The sequence below is a fragment of the Ixodes scapularis genome, unplaced genomic scaffold (assembly GCF_016920785.2).
Source record: "Ixodes scapularis isolate PalLabHiFi unplaced genomic scaffold, ASM1692078v2 PGA_scaffold1__304_contigs__length_218370807, whole genome shotgun sequence".
NCBI lineage: Eukaryota > Metazoa > Arthropoda > Arachnida > Ixodida > Ixodidae > Ixodes > Ixodes scapularis.
Window position 1 is genome coordinate 98,594,031 of NW_024609846.1, and position 19,103 is coordinate 98,613,133.

A 19,103-nucleotide genomic window follows, 5' to 3' on the forward strand; every position below is an offset into this window, starting at 1 on the left:
GGAAAGCAACTTTTGTTTGAATTTCGAGCGACGGGCTGATCTTCTAGAGGGAGAATGGCTGTGCCCGGGTACACAAACGAGATTACGAGCAAGAGGGGACTCCCCCCTTTCCGTCTTCTTGAGTGTAAGTTGAGGAGAAAAGCTAAACAGGAAAAAGTAGGAAAAGCATTTCATGACTCCTTTAAAACTCGCTTTCAGTAACATAAACAAAAAAAACCCATCCAGAGACCAATGAAGATCCTCCAATGTAGTTTATTCCAGTCATATGCGTGTGTGAAGCTTGTATGTGCAGTTCCTTGCTCCCCAAAAGTGATTAACAAAGCAGGATATTTCGCTTGTCGCCGTTACTCTTCTTCACACCTCTCTGCAGGGGCGGGAACGCAAATACACGAAACACTGCCGGCATACTAACAGTGGTTGATAGCGGCCAGCCACAAAGCCCGTGCATAGTTAGGAAATGCCAGATGGCGCAAAACATCTAAAAAAGCCTATTGATGACCTTCGCCAATTAAAACTTTCAGTCAATATTGCCAAGGTCACAGCTCAATAACTACTTTTTTTTATTTAGAGCTGCATGGAAAAGACAGGATACTTCACATACCCTGAAGGGAGTGTGCATAGGCATGAAGGCCTCGGCAGCAACTTCGTTTGCAAAATACTCGCTGATTTCGATGGTTGAGGACAGGTCCGGGCAGCTGAAAGCAGACACAAGAAGGACGGCCAACACACAAAACATTAAACACATTTTTTTTTTTTAAAGGGACACTGACACCCCCCAAATTTTTTTTTTAATTTTTTGCCAGGCGCTTTATTATGGTGTCGGAGGACTACCCAATTAATATTTTGCAACAGAGTAGCGTATTTTTTTAATAAAGCCAAAAGACGCAACTGCTCGAAACCGAAACCGAAACCCGACGGAGGTCGGAGAAGTGGAGAGAAGAGAGTGAGTGGCGGAAGTCACGTGGCTACACCCGACCGTGCATTTTTTCTGTTTTTTTTTCTCCTCTCGTACCAGACGACACAACAGGTGGCGTACGAGAACTGTTCGCCGTGCGATTCTTTTGCAGTTATGTTTGTTCCGCTCGTTGTTCTGTACTCCAAGATGAGTTGTTTTGTACATTGAGGAGTTGGAGATGAGTAGTGAGTGCCGGTGGTGAATTTCCATGATCAGCTCCGAAAAGAATACACCCAAGATGTTGCGCGAAGAGCTGGCTCACATGTCCTGCGTCCGAAAAAAAAAGGGACATTGTGCGAAAGAGTTTTCAAAAGATCAACGGGATCGGGACCAATGGCTGGCTGCAATTCCTGTAGAACATATACGGGCACCTTGGAAAGCGGACGCTACCCGATTTATATGCTCCTTGCATTTGGTGGAAAGTGATTACATTGAGTTCGCAGGTGTCAAAAGGAAATCCCATACCATTTAATTCAGCGAAGTGTCGTCCACAACATTTGTTTGTTATTTTTTGTTTGTTTCTTCAGTGATAATTGTACAAAAAAAAGATATGTAAACATCAAAAAATGTTTGAAGAAAAAAAAAAAAAAAAAAGGTTTTACGGGGGATCGAACCCGGTCCTACCGCGTGTGAAGCGGGCGTCTCTCCCACTAAGCTACTGGGGCATCTCTTTACTGGTAAATCTCTTTCCTTAGTAATATTGCAGCCGGTAAACTAAGTTGGAAAGTTTGCTGCCGATTTTCCTCTAGCAAAAGCACTCCCGGGTCGAAGTCGGGAAGCACCACGCATTGGCGACATTCGCCACGCATTGGCGACATTCGACATTCGCGGGGGAGCGGGGGGGGGGGGTAGGGGAGAGAGCCGCGAGCCGCACTTTAACACGCGAAGAGCCTGTCACGAATTCCAGGTTTTCCTGTTTATTTTTTTTCTTTAACTTTCCGCCGATAGATTCGTTTATCGTCTGTGTAGCGGCGTCCGAACGTCGCCGAGTTCGGGGCCGCGCCTTTCTTCCCTTTCGGGTTGGAGATCAGTGGCATCCGCGGGAGAGAGGAGAAGTTGCCTGTTGGACCGGGCGCTCAAGGTCGCTTGGCCGGCGCGTCTGTCGGGCGCTCTGGGAACAATTATTGTTTGTCTGTCGGGTGCTCTGGGAACAATTACCGATAGAATCTCACGATACTTCCAACGGTGAGTTAGATCGTTGGCTGATGACAACACAGGTTCTCCTTGAGTTGGCAAGGAAATCAGTTGTTTACCGACAAAGAAATGTGCGGGTGTCAATGGCTCTGGTTCGTCCGGTCTGAGGAGATGGAGGTCAAAGGCCGAGAATTGATAACAGCCTCTATCTCCATCAATACGATGCCCAGCTCTTCATAGGTTACGTAACTGCACCCCAGAACCTTTTTTAATTTCCAGTTGATGCCTCGACTGGACAGGTAGTTGAGTGACTCCTGTTCTCTCATTATTTTCCATATCTTTCTGAATTCAGCAGACGCTCGGTGGAAAGTCTGTGCATTATCACAGTAGCTCGTGTGGCAGAGTCCGCGCCGGGCCACAAAGCGACGAAATGCCAAAAGGAAACTACCAGTAGACAAGTCGATCACCACCCCTAGATGTATTGCTCTAGTGACTGCGCAGGTCAGCAGCAGAATGTACAATTCTTTTACCTTGCCTTCGTCCTTGGTGAGGACAGGTCCGGCGAAGTCAAGTCCCATGACCGCAAAAGGGTCCGCCTTCAACACTCGGTCTCGTTGCAGCGGCGCGACTGGTTCGGTCGCACTTTTGCGGCTCATCCTTCCGCAGACAAGACAACGGCTCAAGGCCCTCTTGATTACTTGTCAAGCTCATATAATCCAGAACATCTCGCGCAGCTGAGTTAGAGTGTCCATGCACCCTGCATGTAGCAGCCGTCGATGTGTGCTAAAGATCAGCAGTTCCACAAAGTGGTGTGTCAAAGGCAAAACGACAGGATATGCAGCCTCATAACCGAGGTCTGAATGTTGTAGGCGTCCTCTCAGTCGTAGCAACCCTCTGTCATCTATATATACATTCAGAGTGCGCAGATCTGACGAGCCACTGCAGTGTTCACCTCGTTCTAGTTGGTTTAGTTCATCCACAAAGGCTTCTCTTTGAACTTGACAAAGCAACTTAAGACGTGCCTCCCCTATCTCTTGAGTTTTGAGTGGACCCTGGAGATTCTTTTTGGAGTGTCTACAATTGACAAAACGTAGCAGCCAAGCAGTGACCCGTTGTATGTGCTTCAGCTCCCCAACCTTTCCAAGGTTTACCGCAGGCATACAGGAGCTCGTAGCAGTATGGCTCACCGTTAGTTCTGAAGTTCTTCCTTGGCTGCAGTATCTAGGGTACCAGTGCGCATAGTAGGCCAACATGTGGGTGACTCTGCCAGCCCCTTTGGTCTTTTCCACCATAGGTCACACTTCTGTACAGTCCGGAGGGACACCCCAGGTTAGTAAATCCGCCGGGTTCTCAGCTCCAGGGCAGCGTTTCCAGTTGCTGGGTTCTGTCCTCTGTTGAATCTCCATAACTCGGTTTGCCACAAATGGTTTCCACTGAGTAGCCAGGCCCTTTATTCAGTGTAGAGCAATCATCGAGTCTGTCCACAGCATCACTTCTGAGAGGTCCAACTTAAAAACTCCCTTAAAGTAGGCACATAGTCGAGCGCCCAGTAACGCTCCCATCAGTTGCAGTCTTGGTAAAGTCAAGGTCTTTACTGGCGCAACGCGCGTCTTGGCCATAATGAGGGTCACAGTCGCCTGGTTATCACTGTCACTATGCAAATACGCGACTGTCCCATAAGCCTGGGGGCTAGCGTCCGTGAAGACATGCAGCTCAGTTCGACCCCTGTATGCAGCAAAGCGACGAGGAATCGAAATGTCCTCGAGATGATGCACAGCCTTTATTTAGTTATTCATCTCAGACTTGCGCTTGGAGGTAGCGGAGTGTCCCAGTCCGCCCAAGGGCCCTAAGTTCTTGAAATAACATCTTGGCTGTTACCGTCACTGGGCTGAGGAGGCCGAGCGGATTGAAAATTCTCGCTGATGCTTGCAATACAAAGCGTTTTGTGCCACAGTTGATTGTCAGAAGCTCCAATGTGCTTTGCAAAGAGTACTTGAGCTCGTCCCTCTCTCTATTCCACTAAGTTCCAAAACCCGCATCACACCTGACCTCGGTGTGGAAGTATCACAAGAGAGGTTTCCAACCCCATCTTCGTCAAATCGTTGTTGCAATGACTCGCTGTTGGAACTCCACTTCCTCAGCTTCATTCCTGTACAGCTCAATATTTGCTGGGCTTCCCTGTAGAAGTTTGTTACTGCTTCCAGCGTTTCAATGCCAGCAATCAAGTCGTCAACGTAAAGGCAATCGTCCAGTACTTTTGCAGTCTCGGACAAGCCTTCTGAGACGTTGGCTAGGTGGTGCTTGATAGTCGCTGCCAGCATAAAAAGGCTGCTCGTTGCACCAAATGGGTTGCATGTCATGCGCCACGCTTCAGTCTCCCGACTTGTGGAGTCTTCCGTAGGAAAATGTGTGTACCACGGAAAGCGAAGGGCATCATGATCCTCCTGCTTGATCAGAATCTGTAAGAAGGCCTTCCCAATATCTGCGGTGAAGGCAATCGCATGACGTCAGAAGTTGATGATAAGCTGTAACATGTCCGGATTGAGGCTTTGGCTCGTAGACAATGCATCGTTGAGGAACAGACAGCCCGGTGCCTTTGGAGACGCATCAAGCACAGTGCGTACCTTAGTCGTAGAACTGTCAGGTCTAAAAATAGCACGATGAGGCATGTAGTAAACTCGTTTTCAAGTGGTGCCAACCTCGCCTTCTGGCACTCTTTCAGCAAAACCTTCTTTCAGGTAGCTACAGGCACGCAGCCAGGGGGGAGGCCCATGGGGCCCAGGCCCCCCCCCCCTTGAAATGTTCCATTTTGAATGGGTCCTCCTCTCCCCCCTCCCCCTCATACAGCATTTTGTCATGGGTGGGCCCCCCCCGAAACAAAATCCTGACTACGTGCCTGGGTAGCTACGGATCGCCGAGTCGTACTGCGTCAGTCTTTCGGTGTTGCCTCTTAAACGCCGAATCAACTTGTCCAGACGCTGTACTGCAACGGCTTCGTTGTTCTTTGGGGGGCCATGACCAAGGGTAGTGAGGGAATGTAATCTTCTTTTTTCCGCGCAGAGAGTCGTTCACGGAAATCCCGAGGCTTTCAGACTACCAGAAGGCTCGAAGTCCATTTGAGAGGCTCAAGGTCAGTTTCGCGACGCCAGTGTTCAGGACGGCCACAGTAGTGGAGGACAGCACAGAAGCAACCTGAGGAACTGGGCCCCGCAGTGTCCAGCGAAAGTCCGTCTTCAGCGCGACCAAGGATCTTTGTATCTTGCGGACTTTCCGCTCACCATATTCCAATAGTGACCTGCCCCTACTAGGATTTCAATGCTCCGTGTGGAATTAAGGAAGGGTGAAAGGGTTACATAGGCTAATTCAAGCTCCCACGCCAGCAAGGTCAACCACGTTGTCGGTAAGGGCCAACTGGTCAAAACAGATGTTTTCTCTTTGAAGGGCTTTCAAGCAGTGTTCTTTGCGGCTGTATTGGCTTCACAACCACAATCAAACTAGCCGACGTTTCCTCGTAGTTCCACCAGCTGTTCTGCCAAACGAATAAATGGTCACTTCCTCCTCGCCAATCACTTCCAAACCCAGCTCTTGCAAGAGCTGCTCGGTGAGGAATGAACGTTGGCTGCCTCCATCAAACAGACAGCGAGCAAGACACTTCCGGTCTCGTCCGTCTACCCATACTTGAGCAGTTAGTGACATTACAGCGTTCTTGTTGATGGCATTCAAAGACGCCACAAAATGGAGCTCGGTACCGCCGGTCGCTCCATGATGAGACGGAGGTGACATACCACAAAGTGGAGCGATGTGGCGTCGGCCACATTTTGCACAGTGAAGGTACCGATTTCGACATTCTTTTGAGGTGTGTCCTCGCTTCGCACATCTGTAACACCTCCCTTCACTCCTTAGCCATCTCTTCTTTTCTTCAATCAGAATTGCAGAGTGACATTGCGGCGCTTCATGTAATTTGGAGGAACAAAGAGGGCACCAGTTGCTTCAGGGCTTGGCACCAACTGCGAAAAAAGCGGCAGACCCCTTTCCTCAAAGGTTGTTGCTTGATCGATCACTTTCACTGAGTATTTTCAGTCATAATGAATGGGTTAAAACAGCGCGAAAAGACGAAGGACCAGTAAAAGGAAACACAAAGACACAGCGCAGACTTACAACTGAATTTTTACCGTACTTCTGCGCCATTCAGCAAGTAAATTTGAAACGAGATAAACATACAAGCAATCGACCCGATAACACATCGTCCCATAAGGCCGATGCCTTTTTGCGCTGCTTTAACCCATTCGATATGACCATCAACCAACTCGCCCAACTTTACACCTTGTTATTTTCAGAGGTAGCGGTTGGTCCCGTATACTGCTGTCGTATACCTTCCCTCTGCTATCCAGCTCTACACGCATCGATTGCAGGACAGCCTCAAGATTTTAGCTTTCTGGTGTCTCATTACTAGTACTCTGACTCTTGTAGAAGTCTACGGCCCAGTCAGCAGGCAGGACGCAGAACAGTGCAGCACACAGCATCGCCCCGCAGCTGTCAGAGTCGATGCCCAAAGTCCTCAGCAAAGCGATGTTGCAATGAATGTGATCGTGTAGACGACGGAGGGCTCCAATGTCACTCAGCGCCTTCACCTTTGGCAGGTTCAGCAACTCATGAGGTGTTCTTGAAAAAGGATGTCTTTCTTGCCGAACCTCTCCTTCAGAAGCTCCACAGCATAAGCGTAGCTGTTCTCTGTTGCTTGAATGCCGCTTACCACCGCCGCCGTTTTGCCCGTCAGCACTGTCCGCAGGTATAAACTGCTCCACGCCGGAAAGCTTGATGTTGTCGTGGATCGCCTGTCGAAACTGCTTGCAGAAGGGAAGCCAATTCAACTTCTCTCCATCAAACCGTTGGAGTTCGAGCTTTGGAAGTTAGAGCTGTCCAGCTCGGCTCTGGGTTTAAGTGGTCGATCGTTCTGTGGTCTCGCGACCCTGCTCTCGATAGATGACGATGACCTTGTTTCTAGGTGTCCAAGACGTGTCCGCATTCAGATGATGGCACTTTGTGTCTCTCCGATGGCCGTGTTCTTCGGCGAGGCTCTCGTTCTTTACGTGGACCTCGATGAGCGCATCTTGCTCCTTAAGCTACCTTGCCAGGGCATCCAACTTGTCTGTTATTTCTGCGAGGCGTTTTTCGTGATGAGGCCTGAAGTCCTCAATTGACACCGCTGCTTGGATCTCCTCGCTTAGACGTTCAATTTCGGCTCGCGTCAAAAACCTTTTCGTCTGGAGCCGCTCCCTGTTCGTTGTTCGCCGATCTCGTATTGTCGCTGAAGTCCAGGGTTTAAGCACCAAAATGGTCAATAATTTAGATTACACCGGTTTACAAAAGAGGTATACAACGTATTTACAATTTAGACATGGGGAGGGCTCTTGAAGGTTGATGTTGTACCGACCAACGGTTCCAACTAGGCTCTGCTCGTGCCAGTAGCCCTTTTTCTTCTTCTGTTCTTAGCACATGCTCCTTGGTCTCTTTTCTTGTGAGGTGTGTAATTGGGCATGTATCCACATTTAGGAAGAAATGCCCTCAATATTTTGATACACATCACTCTGCACTGGCAAATATTGAAGCACATCCGGGACACTCGTCTCATTTAATTGTCTGACCAACTTTGCGCAGCCTAAATATCGCACCCAAACTTTTCTAAACCTGATTTCGTGAAAACCAGCGAGACATGAAAACATTATCCGAAACTGAAACTGTGGAGGAACATGAAAACCGGACTTCGAACTTTACAAACTTGAACTTAAAAAAATTCAAAATCTTTAATTTTTTTTTTTTTTTTTTATTTTAGCTTTAAAAGATGATTGAAACCTTCTAACTTCATGTAGCTAGAAATTCCAAATTTAAAATTTTTTCCAACTTCATGGCTATAAAAATTCGAAACTTTCAATTTTTTTTTTAACTTCAAATTTAAAGAATTTTGAAATCTTCGAACTTTATATTTAAAGAAATTTGAAACCTTCGAATTTTTCAAACTTCAGATCTCAAGATATTCAGAATTTTCGAATCTCTACAATTTCAGATTAGGAAAGTTCGAAATCTTCCAATTTCTCGAACCTCAATTAAAATAATATTCAAAATATTTGAACCCAAACTTTTATAAACCGTGAAAGCTTCAAACTTTTCTAATTTGAAACTCCACGGTGTTCGAAAATTGCAAACTTTTCGATTTCAAACCTTGGTACGGTTTGAAAATATAGAAATCTTTTGAATTCAAACCTCAGTTCGGTTAGAAAATATTGAAACCTTTAAAATTCAAACCAAGGGTGGTTCGCGACATCCCTAATAAATACCCTGTCAATGTCTCTTTAAGACTGTCATATGTCTCTTTAAAGGGGTCATGAAACGCTTTTCCAACCTTTTCCTGTTTAGCTTTCCTCAACTCATAAATCGCCCATTCCACCAAACAGTTAAAGAAGACGAAAAGAAGGGGGCCCCTCTCGCTCCGAATCTGGTTTGTGTAGCCGGACAGAGCCATTGTCCCCCTAGAAAATTAGCCCGTTGCTCAAAATTCAGACAAAAGTTGCTTTCCCCACCCCGTTCATCCCGAAGCTGACAGTGCTGTTGAAGCCACGTGCTCGTTGGGCCAGCCACACTTGCCACGTGAGCGTGGCAAATGTGGCTGCAGAGAATTAAGTCAGGTGATGAAAGAAAGGCGGCTGATTGGTCCGGCAAGCGCGTAGCTTCCACCACAATGTCAGCTTAGGGGTGAAGGGAATAAGTGAGGTCCGGTTGTGTGTGACGTCAGTTTGGACCCGATGACGCGCTTTTGGGACTGCGGACGTATCACAGTGAAAAGGCAGAGAGGTTGCGAAGGGGAGGAGGTACGAAATAGTCCGCTCCGTTTTCAAAATTTCGCACTGAAAGTCGGGCTTTTGACTTTCTACCTTTTTTTTCTTTTGGTCCACTGATTGATGTGCTATTAGTAAAATCCCAATCTAAAATGATTTATCCCAACCCAAAAATCGTTTCATGGGCCCTTTAAAGGGGTTATGACACGCCAAAAATAAAATATGACATAACTATACTGCTAGGACCCATTGTATATTCCTATAATCCTGCTAAATTTGTTTTGAAAAAGGCGCGATAATTTCGTGGATAAATCGATTTATATGCGGGCCCCTCGGAGGGGCAGATCCGGGCGGACCTGGAGGCTGATGACGTAACCAGCCTCCAGCGCGGTGTCTACTTGCACGCACTCACAGACTCGGCTCTCTTGGCATATCAACTCTCAGCTTCCTCGTTTACCTTCCACGTTTCCAGCACCCGGTCTGTGACGATTACGTCTACGGCATTGATCGCCTTGTCGAAGTGTTCGACATTGATCGCAGCAGCGATGAGAGTAATTGCTATCAAGAGATGTTGGAAGCTGTTCATTTTGACTGCGACCCGCTGGCGACGAGCTCCAGCGACGACGAGTTCGCCGTGGTCACCGTCGTCCGGGAATATCTCGCAGGCGCATGCAGGGTGGAAGGTCAACCGGCCGGGGGCGAGAGCGAGAATAGCTTTCAGTTTACCGAGCTGTTTGAGCGGTTTTGTTTGTACCGCGACGAGAAGAGCTTGGGCGATCATGGGGGCGCCTTGAATGAGAGAGTGTTCATGGTCACGTGGTTTATGGGCACCATGGTGTGACTAACTTCAGCAGTGTTGCCTGGTCGCCAAATGAAAATGATAAAAATTCGTAAATTGAATATTGCAATTATCAGAGCTCTAAAAATTGCGTAACTTGGTGTATATACTAAGTAGCCTATGAGCATTCCATTTCAAGAATAATCTATCCGTTTAATTTTCGTGTCATAACCCCTTTAAGACTGTCATATAAAATGCACTTTAGTAACAAACAGGATATGGTTTCCATCAGATTTATTTATTTATTTACAAGTACAGCAGTTCTAGTCTTTCCCTGCCCAAGCAGGGAAGGATTAGAACAGGTATGTGCTATAACAGGAGATCGTAGAGTGATCCCCAAACACGTGCAAGGAAAGGCAGACTCACCTTCCCCAGGTTTCCTCCTGCCACACGTTGAAGTCGAACAGCGACACATCTGGTGGGCTTGTCTCTTCATTCTCGGCCTAAATGTCATAAATACAAAGTGGCCACCAATTTACCTTTTGAGCGGCTGGTCACAATTTTGTTTTCTTAGAGGGATTGTTCGGCCAACTTTTGAGTTCAAGAAAACAATTAAATATCATTGTTGATGCCTCAAAATGCATTGTCCGTGCAATATCTGATTTCTATATGCCCCTTTGCATGAGTAATTGAATTTTAAACTGCTCCAATCGCATCCTGGCATAAACGGTGCTTTTGTAGGCAACATTGAAGCTCCGATGTCCCATAACGCAATGCGAGCATTTCCGCATCGTTGACTGCGAGTGAATGCTGCAGCATGCTTAGTTTTTGTTGTTGTGCTCGACTTGTTTCGCGGATAGACGAGACTTTTGTTGAGAGGTTAAGTGCCACAACTACTGGGCAGCACCTGTGATCCACGAGAAGTGTAGCGACGACCCGTGCGTAGGAAGCAATGGGTTCCTGTCAAGAATGAGACCCCGCTTATGCAGCAATCGTTTCACAGAAGGAAACTTCCAGCTGAGCTCTAAGTGGACAGAAGGCTCGTAAGCCGATGTATGATGCCGTGCCAATGATATTAAACTACGTCCACCCACTCATTGGATTAAACGGTTTGATTAGGCAGCAAAACCAGAACCAACAGCTAGGTCATCTTGAAACAATGCCAAAAGTTATATTTAACACATGCGCAGCCAGATTCACCAGGCTCATCCGAGTCGGGTGAGGACCTAGAAAGGTTACATGCATTTTGAACGATTCGTTGTTTGCCTTCGACAGGCAGTCATCGCCTCAGAGGGAACGACCCGCCGCCGCATCACCGATCCATCAATATGTGGGGCCAGATGTCGCTTCGTAGACCCAAATGCTGCTGCAGAGGCAAAATCTGCATCCTTTTCTTTGCAAGCGCTCTTTATCTGATTGGTGGCCGTCGCAGTTGTGCATGCGTAAAACGGTACATGTTTGCTCGCTAATGGCCGTATTTGAGTAATATCCTGCTAAAAGGTGCAACTTTTTTGCACACGCTTGGGACCTGCATTACAAGAATCATATCTCAGTAGGGTAAAACCTAGGAGACTGTATAATTTTAAACAAAATACGAGAAATCCATCGACCGATGCTTGTTATCCCTACCAATCGACGATCCTCTGCGTTATGTGGCGTCGCGCAGCAGCTATACGGATGTCAGCCACTCACACTGGCACAATTCAGGGTATAACTTCGTACATGCACTCATGAAAAGTTTAATTAATATTGGGCCATCATATATCAAAATAAAAATGACGTTTGTCTATTTGAAGGCTTCCTCGACGTAACAAGCACAAGAACTTAAGTACTTTCAGTTTCAACCGGACAATCCCTTTAAGTAAACTGCCCTAGTACAGTTGGATGAATTTACTGTAAAAAAATTTGTGACCGTTACATGGGCCAAGTATTTATAGGTGGAAGCTACCATTCCCTCGAAGTGACCCCACAAAATACCCTGCCATTCAAAAACGGCATGGAATATGCTGATGAGGAGATCCCGGGAACCATATGAAGACACCGAAAAGTTTTTCTGCACGAAGTGGGATTGTTAATTCGAATATTCTAATGAAACAATCTATTGAAGTGACAGCCACGAGGCGTGACAATTTGAAATTGGCAACTGAGTGAGGCTGTGACATGGATGACAATCATGGGTGGTGATAACAGCATCCAAGTAATTTTGAAAATGCACTAGATGCATATATCTAGTGCATGGGGGTGACAACTATGGCTTGCCGAGTGTGCGGTCATGTATCACTACTGCATGGTGCATAGGAGGCTAGCGGTTGTACTGCACTCGCTAAATTGCTCATCTACAATTGAGATACCAAACGCCCACTGGGGCTGACTAACTTCCGGTTGTATAAACATACTGTAACGTTGCAAACGAAACTAAAATAAATGGTTGACTGACGGGCCGACAGATGGAGCCAGAAGGTTATCTAATCTATGCGCGCGCTCTCTCCCTCTCTCACGAGGAAAAGCGGGACGCGTCTTCCCCAAAAACTTCTGGCCTTGGAAGGATATAAAAAGAGCCGCCCAGGCATACTCGGGGGGGGTTGTTCGTTCCTCGCGACAGCCGGAGATTGCGTCTTGACCCAAACCTGACCTCTCCCGGCTGAAGCGTTCGGCAAGCTCTGTCGGCCCGCGCTAGAGCAGCCTTAAAAGTTACTCCTCGTCTGCTGTCGTTAATTTTGCGTGCGACAAATTGGTGGAGGTGCGGGGTACTCGTCAAGATGCAAGACGACTCACGCCGATCCCGAGGACGTCAACGTCGCGATCGCTGAGCACGCCTGCAGAAACAGCAATCCGCCAGGTCAAGCGAAGAAGGAGGCCGCATCGACCCGAACAAGAAATGGCAGGACGAGGATGAGCAAGTAGCTCGGAACATCCATCAAAGGTTCGCGAGGCTCTTCGAACTTGCCAAGCGCTGCTGAAAGGATAGGGAGGAAGGCGACGTTCGCGAGTAACTACTCTCTACGGAGTAGGCTCGTATCCGACAACATGAGCACCGAGGACCAGCAGCCACAGGTGGAGAGGTTCATGCGGCCATACGGTCCCCCGCCGCATTTCAAGGGGAGACCGGACGAGGACTTGGAAGATTGGATGCTGCTGTACGAACGCTACGCCACAGCATTGTCATGGACAGAGGCGCAAAAAGCAAACAACCTGGTCTTTGCGCTGGAGGACGAGGCTCGGCACTGGTTCTCCACGGCTCTCCGAGAAGCGACAGCTGAGGCCCCTCTGACAACCTGGGAGCAGTGACAGCAAGCCCTCCGTCGGGACTTCACCGGAGAGCACGTGAGAGAGTGGGCCTTCATGCAACTGCAAGAGCGTCGCCAACAGCTGAACGAGACACTTCAGCACTACGTTTCAAGCATACTTCAGCTGTGCGCACGGGCAAGCCCGACGATGGCTGACACAGAAAAAGTTTGGTGTCTCCTGCGTGGACCGAGACCGGAAATTATGGAGAGGGTTGCAATCTCCAATCCGCACACCCCGGCCGACTTCCTGCAACATCTCCAAAGACTCACCCACGTCGGTGCAATGGCACGCCAAGCGCTGTTGACGATGCCAACACACGAACTTCCCGGGTTTGCGGCGCCTTCTCCATTCTCCTGTCCACGGCCCACAACGCAGGCGAGTACACCCGCGGCGGACGCCGGACTTCGCCCGAACCCCTCTGACGCCTTCCACGTCCAGGGACCAGGGGCACCGCAGATAAGTGAGAACACTACGGCCATTCTCGGCGCTCTTCAAGACAGTGTCCGTGCTCTCACGATGGCCGTAGAGCAACTCGGACGAACACGCCAGCGCTTCCCGCCGCGTCTCTTAAGAAACCAGAGCGGTAACGTCGTTTGCTTCAAGTGCCACCGCCCTGGCCACATCCAGCGCCAGTGTCCTGAGATCGTACCTCGACCGACTGAGAACAGCAGGGATAATTTCGACCGCGACTCTGCCACTGCCCGACTCAACAGTTTCTCAGCCCAGCAGGGAAACTGAGAAGTAGGGGTCCAAAAGCCTCACCCCTAAACCACCAAGGAGGCTCCATATGTGCAGCATACTCGGCATCACACCTCATCACACTACCGGCGACGATCGACGGCGGAGACGTCGAGGTGATTGTGGACACCGGAGCCATGGCAAACATTGTGTCCGGAAAGTTTGCAGCTCGCCTGAAAAAGGCGACCCAGCCAACCAAGTCGACGCTAAGAAGTGTGAGTGGAGAGCTGTTGAGTAGCTGTGGTGAAATGGTGTTGGAGATCGTGATAGGACCAGTGCACGTCCGCACCGAGTTTGTTGTGCTCGAGGAGTTTCCATACGACATCCTGTGCAAACTTCCGTTTTGTGCGACCGCACAAATGGTGATAGATGTCCCGGGGAAGAACATCGTACTCCAGGGACATGCACTCCGGCTGAACCTTGAAAGCCCGCTCGTCGCCGCCCCACCGTCTGCACATCGGGCCTACTGCATGGAGACGACCACTATACCAGCCTGCAGCGAGGTCTTGCTGCCGGTTACCATCACCGGCCAAGGGGCGTTTCTCATCGAGCCACTCCCGGAGACGTCCCTGACCCGGCCAAGCGCTGCAAGAACATTAACTGAGGTCAGTGCCAATGTTGGATATGCACGTGTTGCCAACCCGTCTTCGTCACCCATAACGATAACCAGGAGAACTGCGGTGGGGCGCACAACGTCCCTATTCGCCGTACAGCTTGCCACGACCCCTCCACAAAATAGCTGACGGCAGTATATCCGAAGTTGATGTGGCGGCTAATTTGGGTTGCGCGGAGAGGAATCGAGTCCACTCACTGTTGAATGAGTACGCACATCTGTTCTCAGAAAAGGGGTGTCTGGGTCGCACTCATCTAGTCGAGCATGAAATTGATACGGAAAACGCGAGACCTGTGCGCCAGAATCCGTACCGAAACTCGACGTACGAGCGACAGGTCTTTCGCGAGCAAGTCAGCGACATGCTACAAAGGGACGTGATTCGAGAGTCGACCGGCCCGTGGTCGTCGCCAGTTGTCCTGGTGCGCAAGCGTGACGGGTCCTGGCGATTCTGTGTGGACTACCGGAAAGTAAATGCGGTAACCAAGAGGGATGTGCACCGAATCCCGCGTGTGGATGACATTTTGGACATGCTTCAGGGGTCACGGTTCTTCACGACATTGGACTTGGCGTCCGGGTATTGGCAAATCCCTGTTCGAGAGAAAGACAAGGAGAAAACGGCGTTCACCATGGGGGCTGGCTTGTATGAGTTTAACGTCTTACCATTCGGTATGTGCAACGCACCCGCAACCTTCCAGCGCATGATTAATAAGGTGCTTGCCAGCCAGCTATGGAAGGTGTGCTTGGCTTACTTGGACGACATAATCGTGTTTTCTCGGACTGTAGACGACCACCTGCAAGACCTCAGGGGCATCTTCGAGGCGCTCAGCAAGGCGGGCCTGCGACTTCAGCCCAAGAAATGCAAAGTCGCCGCCAGCAGCGTCCTCTACCTGGGACACGTGATTGACGGCAAAAGCGTACGACCGGACCCGGACAACATCCGTGCCGTAACTTCCCACGTCCTTGAAACGTTAAAGAAGTCCGCAGCTTCCTGGGAATTTGCAACTACTATCGGCGATTTGTGAAAGACTTTGCCCGAATCTCCCGTCCCTTGAACGACCTTACCAGGTGTGACGTCAAGTGGTCCTGGAATCGAAAGTGCGAAAATGCTTTTGATGAGCTAAAACAGCACCTGACCGGGGAGCCCGTGTTAAGACTCTTTGACCCCTCTCTTCCCACTGAGGTTCACACAGACGCGTGTGGGTATGGAATCGGGGCGGTGTTGGTCCAGAGGGACGGTACGCAGGAATATGCGGTAGGTTATGCCAGTCGCCATCTCAATGCCGCCGAAGCAAATTACAGTACAACAGAGCAAGAGTGCCTCGCGGTCGTCTACGCTACCAGACAGTTCCGTCCGTATCTATTTGGGGTTCCGTTCATGGTGGTGACGGACCAGTCTAGCCTCACCTGGCTAATGACGGTCAAAAACCCAAACGGCCGCCTCATCCGATGGAGCCTGCTCCTACAGGAATTCAACATAGCTCTGAAACACCGACCAGGAAAGAAGAACGGCAACGCCGATGCGCTGTCCCGACTCCCTTGCGACCCTACGACCCAGGAGGAAGAAGAGCTACCGCTTCTTTTGGTGGAAGGAGGGAACATTGTCCAAAATCAACGCGCCGACCCGTTCCTTGGACCAATCGTTGGACACCTAGAGAGACCACAAGACCCCGTCGTAAGGAAAGTCAAACGGGCTGCGCGGGCCTTCAGTCTTGTCAATGGAATCCTCTTCCGCAGAGCCAAGGGGTACGAGGCAGAAAGGATGGCGCTGGCGGTGCCTAGGACACTGCGGCAGGAAATTCTAGTTTCTTGTCATGATGACGTTACGGCAGGCCACCTGGGAATCAAGCGGACGATAGACAAAATTCGGCAAAGATACTTTTGGCCAAGGATGTTCGCTGATATCACCAGGTATGTGATGTCTTGCCCAGACTGCCAAACGCGGAAAACGCCCCCGTTGAGGCCGGCAGGCCTACTGCAGCCCTTACCTCCAGCACAGAGGCCGTTCCAGCGAGTGGCAATGGATTTCCTGGGTCCCCTTACTTCGTCGCAAGATGGAAACAAATATGTCGTGGTCATAATCGACTATCACACGAAGTGGGTTGAGACAGTGGCCACCCCTGACGCAACTGCGGCCTCCGCTGCCAAGGCCTTTATGCAAGCAGTGGTTCTTCGCCATGGAGCACCGGAGACCGTTTTAACCGACAGGGGTCGCCACTTCGTTTCCGAGATGATGGAGGAACTCTTTCGTCTTCTGGACACCAACCACGCCCGAACCACGGCTTACCATCCCCAAACGAACGGACTGTGCGAGAGATTCAATCGAACCTTGGCTGATATGATCAGCAAATACGTCTCCTCCAGTCATCAAGATTGGGATCAGTTTCTACCGTACGCAATGTTCGCGTATAACTCCTCGGTGCACGACACTACCGGTTATTCGCCGTTCTTTCTTCTCTACGGGCATGAGCCCACACTTCCCATCGACGCCATGCTCCATCTGCAGCTTGAACACGTCAAGACTCCGTCGAACGAAGAGGTCATGAGGAAGTGGGAAAGCGCGAAGCAGATCGTCGCGGAACGTGAGCGACGGGCCCAGAAGAACAACAAGGAGAGGTACGACCAGCACCGACGCACAGCGCGCTTCAAGCCCGGGGACCTTGTGTACATACGTATGCCTACTTCAAAGCGAGGGAGGACAACTAAGTTCCTACATGCCTATCACGGGCCCTTCATGGTGGTCCGACAGACAGCCGAAAATGATTGGGAGGTTGAGAATCGCAGAGGAAAGCTGGACGTGGTGAATGTGAATCGCATGAAGCCCTTCGTGGTGCGTGACGAGAACAGCGAACGAGTTAGCAGCGACGACTCCACGGAAACATACACACCCGAAGGTCCGACAGGGGACCACCGTGACATTCCCGAGGAATTCCACGATGCTCAAGACACCCTCACTCAGGACCAAGCGTGTGGGGAACCTCGGCGTTCCCAAGTGAGCGACACCGTAGCGGTGCCAGTGCCGGCATCAGTGCTGGAACCTGTGTCAGTGCCAGTGCTTAGGTCAGCTCGTGAGCTACAGACAGGCTCTAATCAGGAGACGAACGAACGAAACCGCCGAGCTTCCACCCGATTGCAGTGGAGCGACTTTTTGTATTACTAGTTTTTCTCAGACTTTCATTGTCTGGATCAACTGTTGCAACGGACTGATTTTGTGTATTACTAGTTTTTCGCACAGACTTTCATTTTCTGGATCAACTGTTGCAACGGACTGATTTTGTGTGTTACTGATTTTTCTCACAGATAATTTGATGTCTCGTTCACAGTGGACAAACGTTTGTGTAACACTGATTTCTCTTCACGGGTTTTGTTCCGTATGTCTGAGTGAGGGCACTCAGCCCTTTTTGGCGGGGGATATTTGTAACGTTGAAAATGAAACTAAAATAAATGGTTGACTGACGGGCCAACAGATGGAGCCAGAAGGTTATCTAATCTACGCGCGCGCTCTCTCCCTCTCTCACGAGGGAAAGCGGGACGCGTCTTCCCCAAAAACTTCTGGCCTCGGAAGGATACAAAAAGAGCCGCCCAGGCGTACTCGGGGGGGTTGTCCGTTCCTCGCGACAGCCGGAGATTGCGTCTTGACCCAAACCTGACCTCTCCCGGCTGAAGCGTTCGGCGAGCTCAGTCGGCCCGTGCTAGAGCAGCCTTAAAAGTTACTCCTCGTCTGCTGTCGTTAATTTTGCGTGCGACAATACTAAAGATGTCACTTCGACACTGGCCAGCCCTGATGCATCCTCAAGAACTTTCGCAGCATTAGGCTTACAATGAAGCTAGGTAGTTACGATGAAGTGGTGCACGAAATAATGCAATCTCGAAACTCCAGTCTCAAAACCCACGCCGTGTTATCTCCCCCGCCTCCAAGTCCCCGGCTGTCAAAACTTATGCACAAGCACCCCCGTATCAATTCCCCGTGGTGTACCTGACATCCTTGTTATCCCTTGACCATACCGGGCCAAGATCAGTTGACAGGGTCGGTCTAGGTCAGAGGGTCAAACACATGACTTCAGCTTTGTCTTGAAGGTCAGGCTAAATTTTTATTTAAGAAGTTTTCAACAGGGAATGCCTTTAAGACGTAATTCGGCTGCTGGAGATGGAGCCTAAATACTTGCAGACACAGAAAGGAAAGAGCTCAGCGGTCATCAACGGGTGAAAGCATACTGCTTTCAGCACAAACACCAAAATGACAGGATTGCCCGGCGGTGTGCAAAATACTGGTCGCGGAACTGCAAAGCAGCGGTGTTTATGAAAGGAAGAAGGGTATTCAAAAATCACAAGGTAAATATATTTCCCTCTTTTTCGTTAAGCTCTTTAGAGACTATAACTTCCACAGCTCAGGCAAGGCTTGTTTCGATACGTCCCTTGGTGAAGCAATTGATTATGTCGATACACGTTGCGGCGCACACTCATCCAGCCGATGACAGCAAACTCTGCGAAGCGCGATTGAAGAATGCTTTGACAAAGAAGGTCTGACCGGAGCCACATGTGCCAGTTAGAAGTATACTGCGAAGAGAGCATGGGCTTAGTGGGCCAGGAAAGTATACCGTAAAATACCGGCGGAGCACCCACCCCATTTTCACTGAAAACCGGATTAATCTAAACATGGGCACTTGTCTAGTCAAATTGGAGAGTTAAAGGGATGGTGAATCAAAAATTTAGATTTCAGAAAACAATGCAGGAGCTGCAGGCGGGACGCTACAACCCCTACAACAC

General features: G+C 49.5%; 1 protein-coding gene across 2 annotated transcripts in view; it reads right to left on the reverse strand.

Annotated features, from left to right (window-relative positions):
- Positions 1-19,103, reverse strand: part of LOC115315555 (tumor protein p73) — an 89,119-nt gene that overhangs the window by 67,651 nt on the left and 2,365 nt on the right. The window contains exons 2-3 of one of the 2 annotated variants that reach the window (XM_042290856.1): positions 10,127-10,203; positions 602-695 (exon numbers count right to left, since the gene is read on the reverse strand). In XM_042290856.1, the coding sequence (XP_042146790.1) occupies positions 602-695; positions 10,127-10,203 (171 nt within the window). The remainder of the gene's footprint in view (positions 1-601; positions 696-10,126; positions 10,204-19,103) is intronic. The other variant, XM_042290857.1, reaches the window with a different exon arrangement.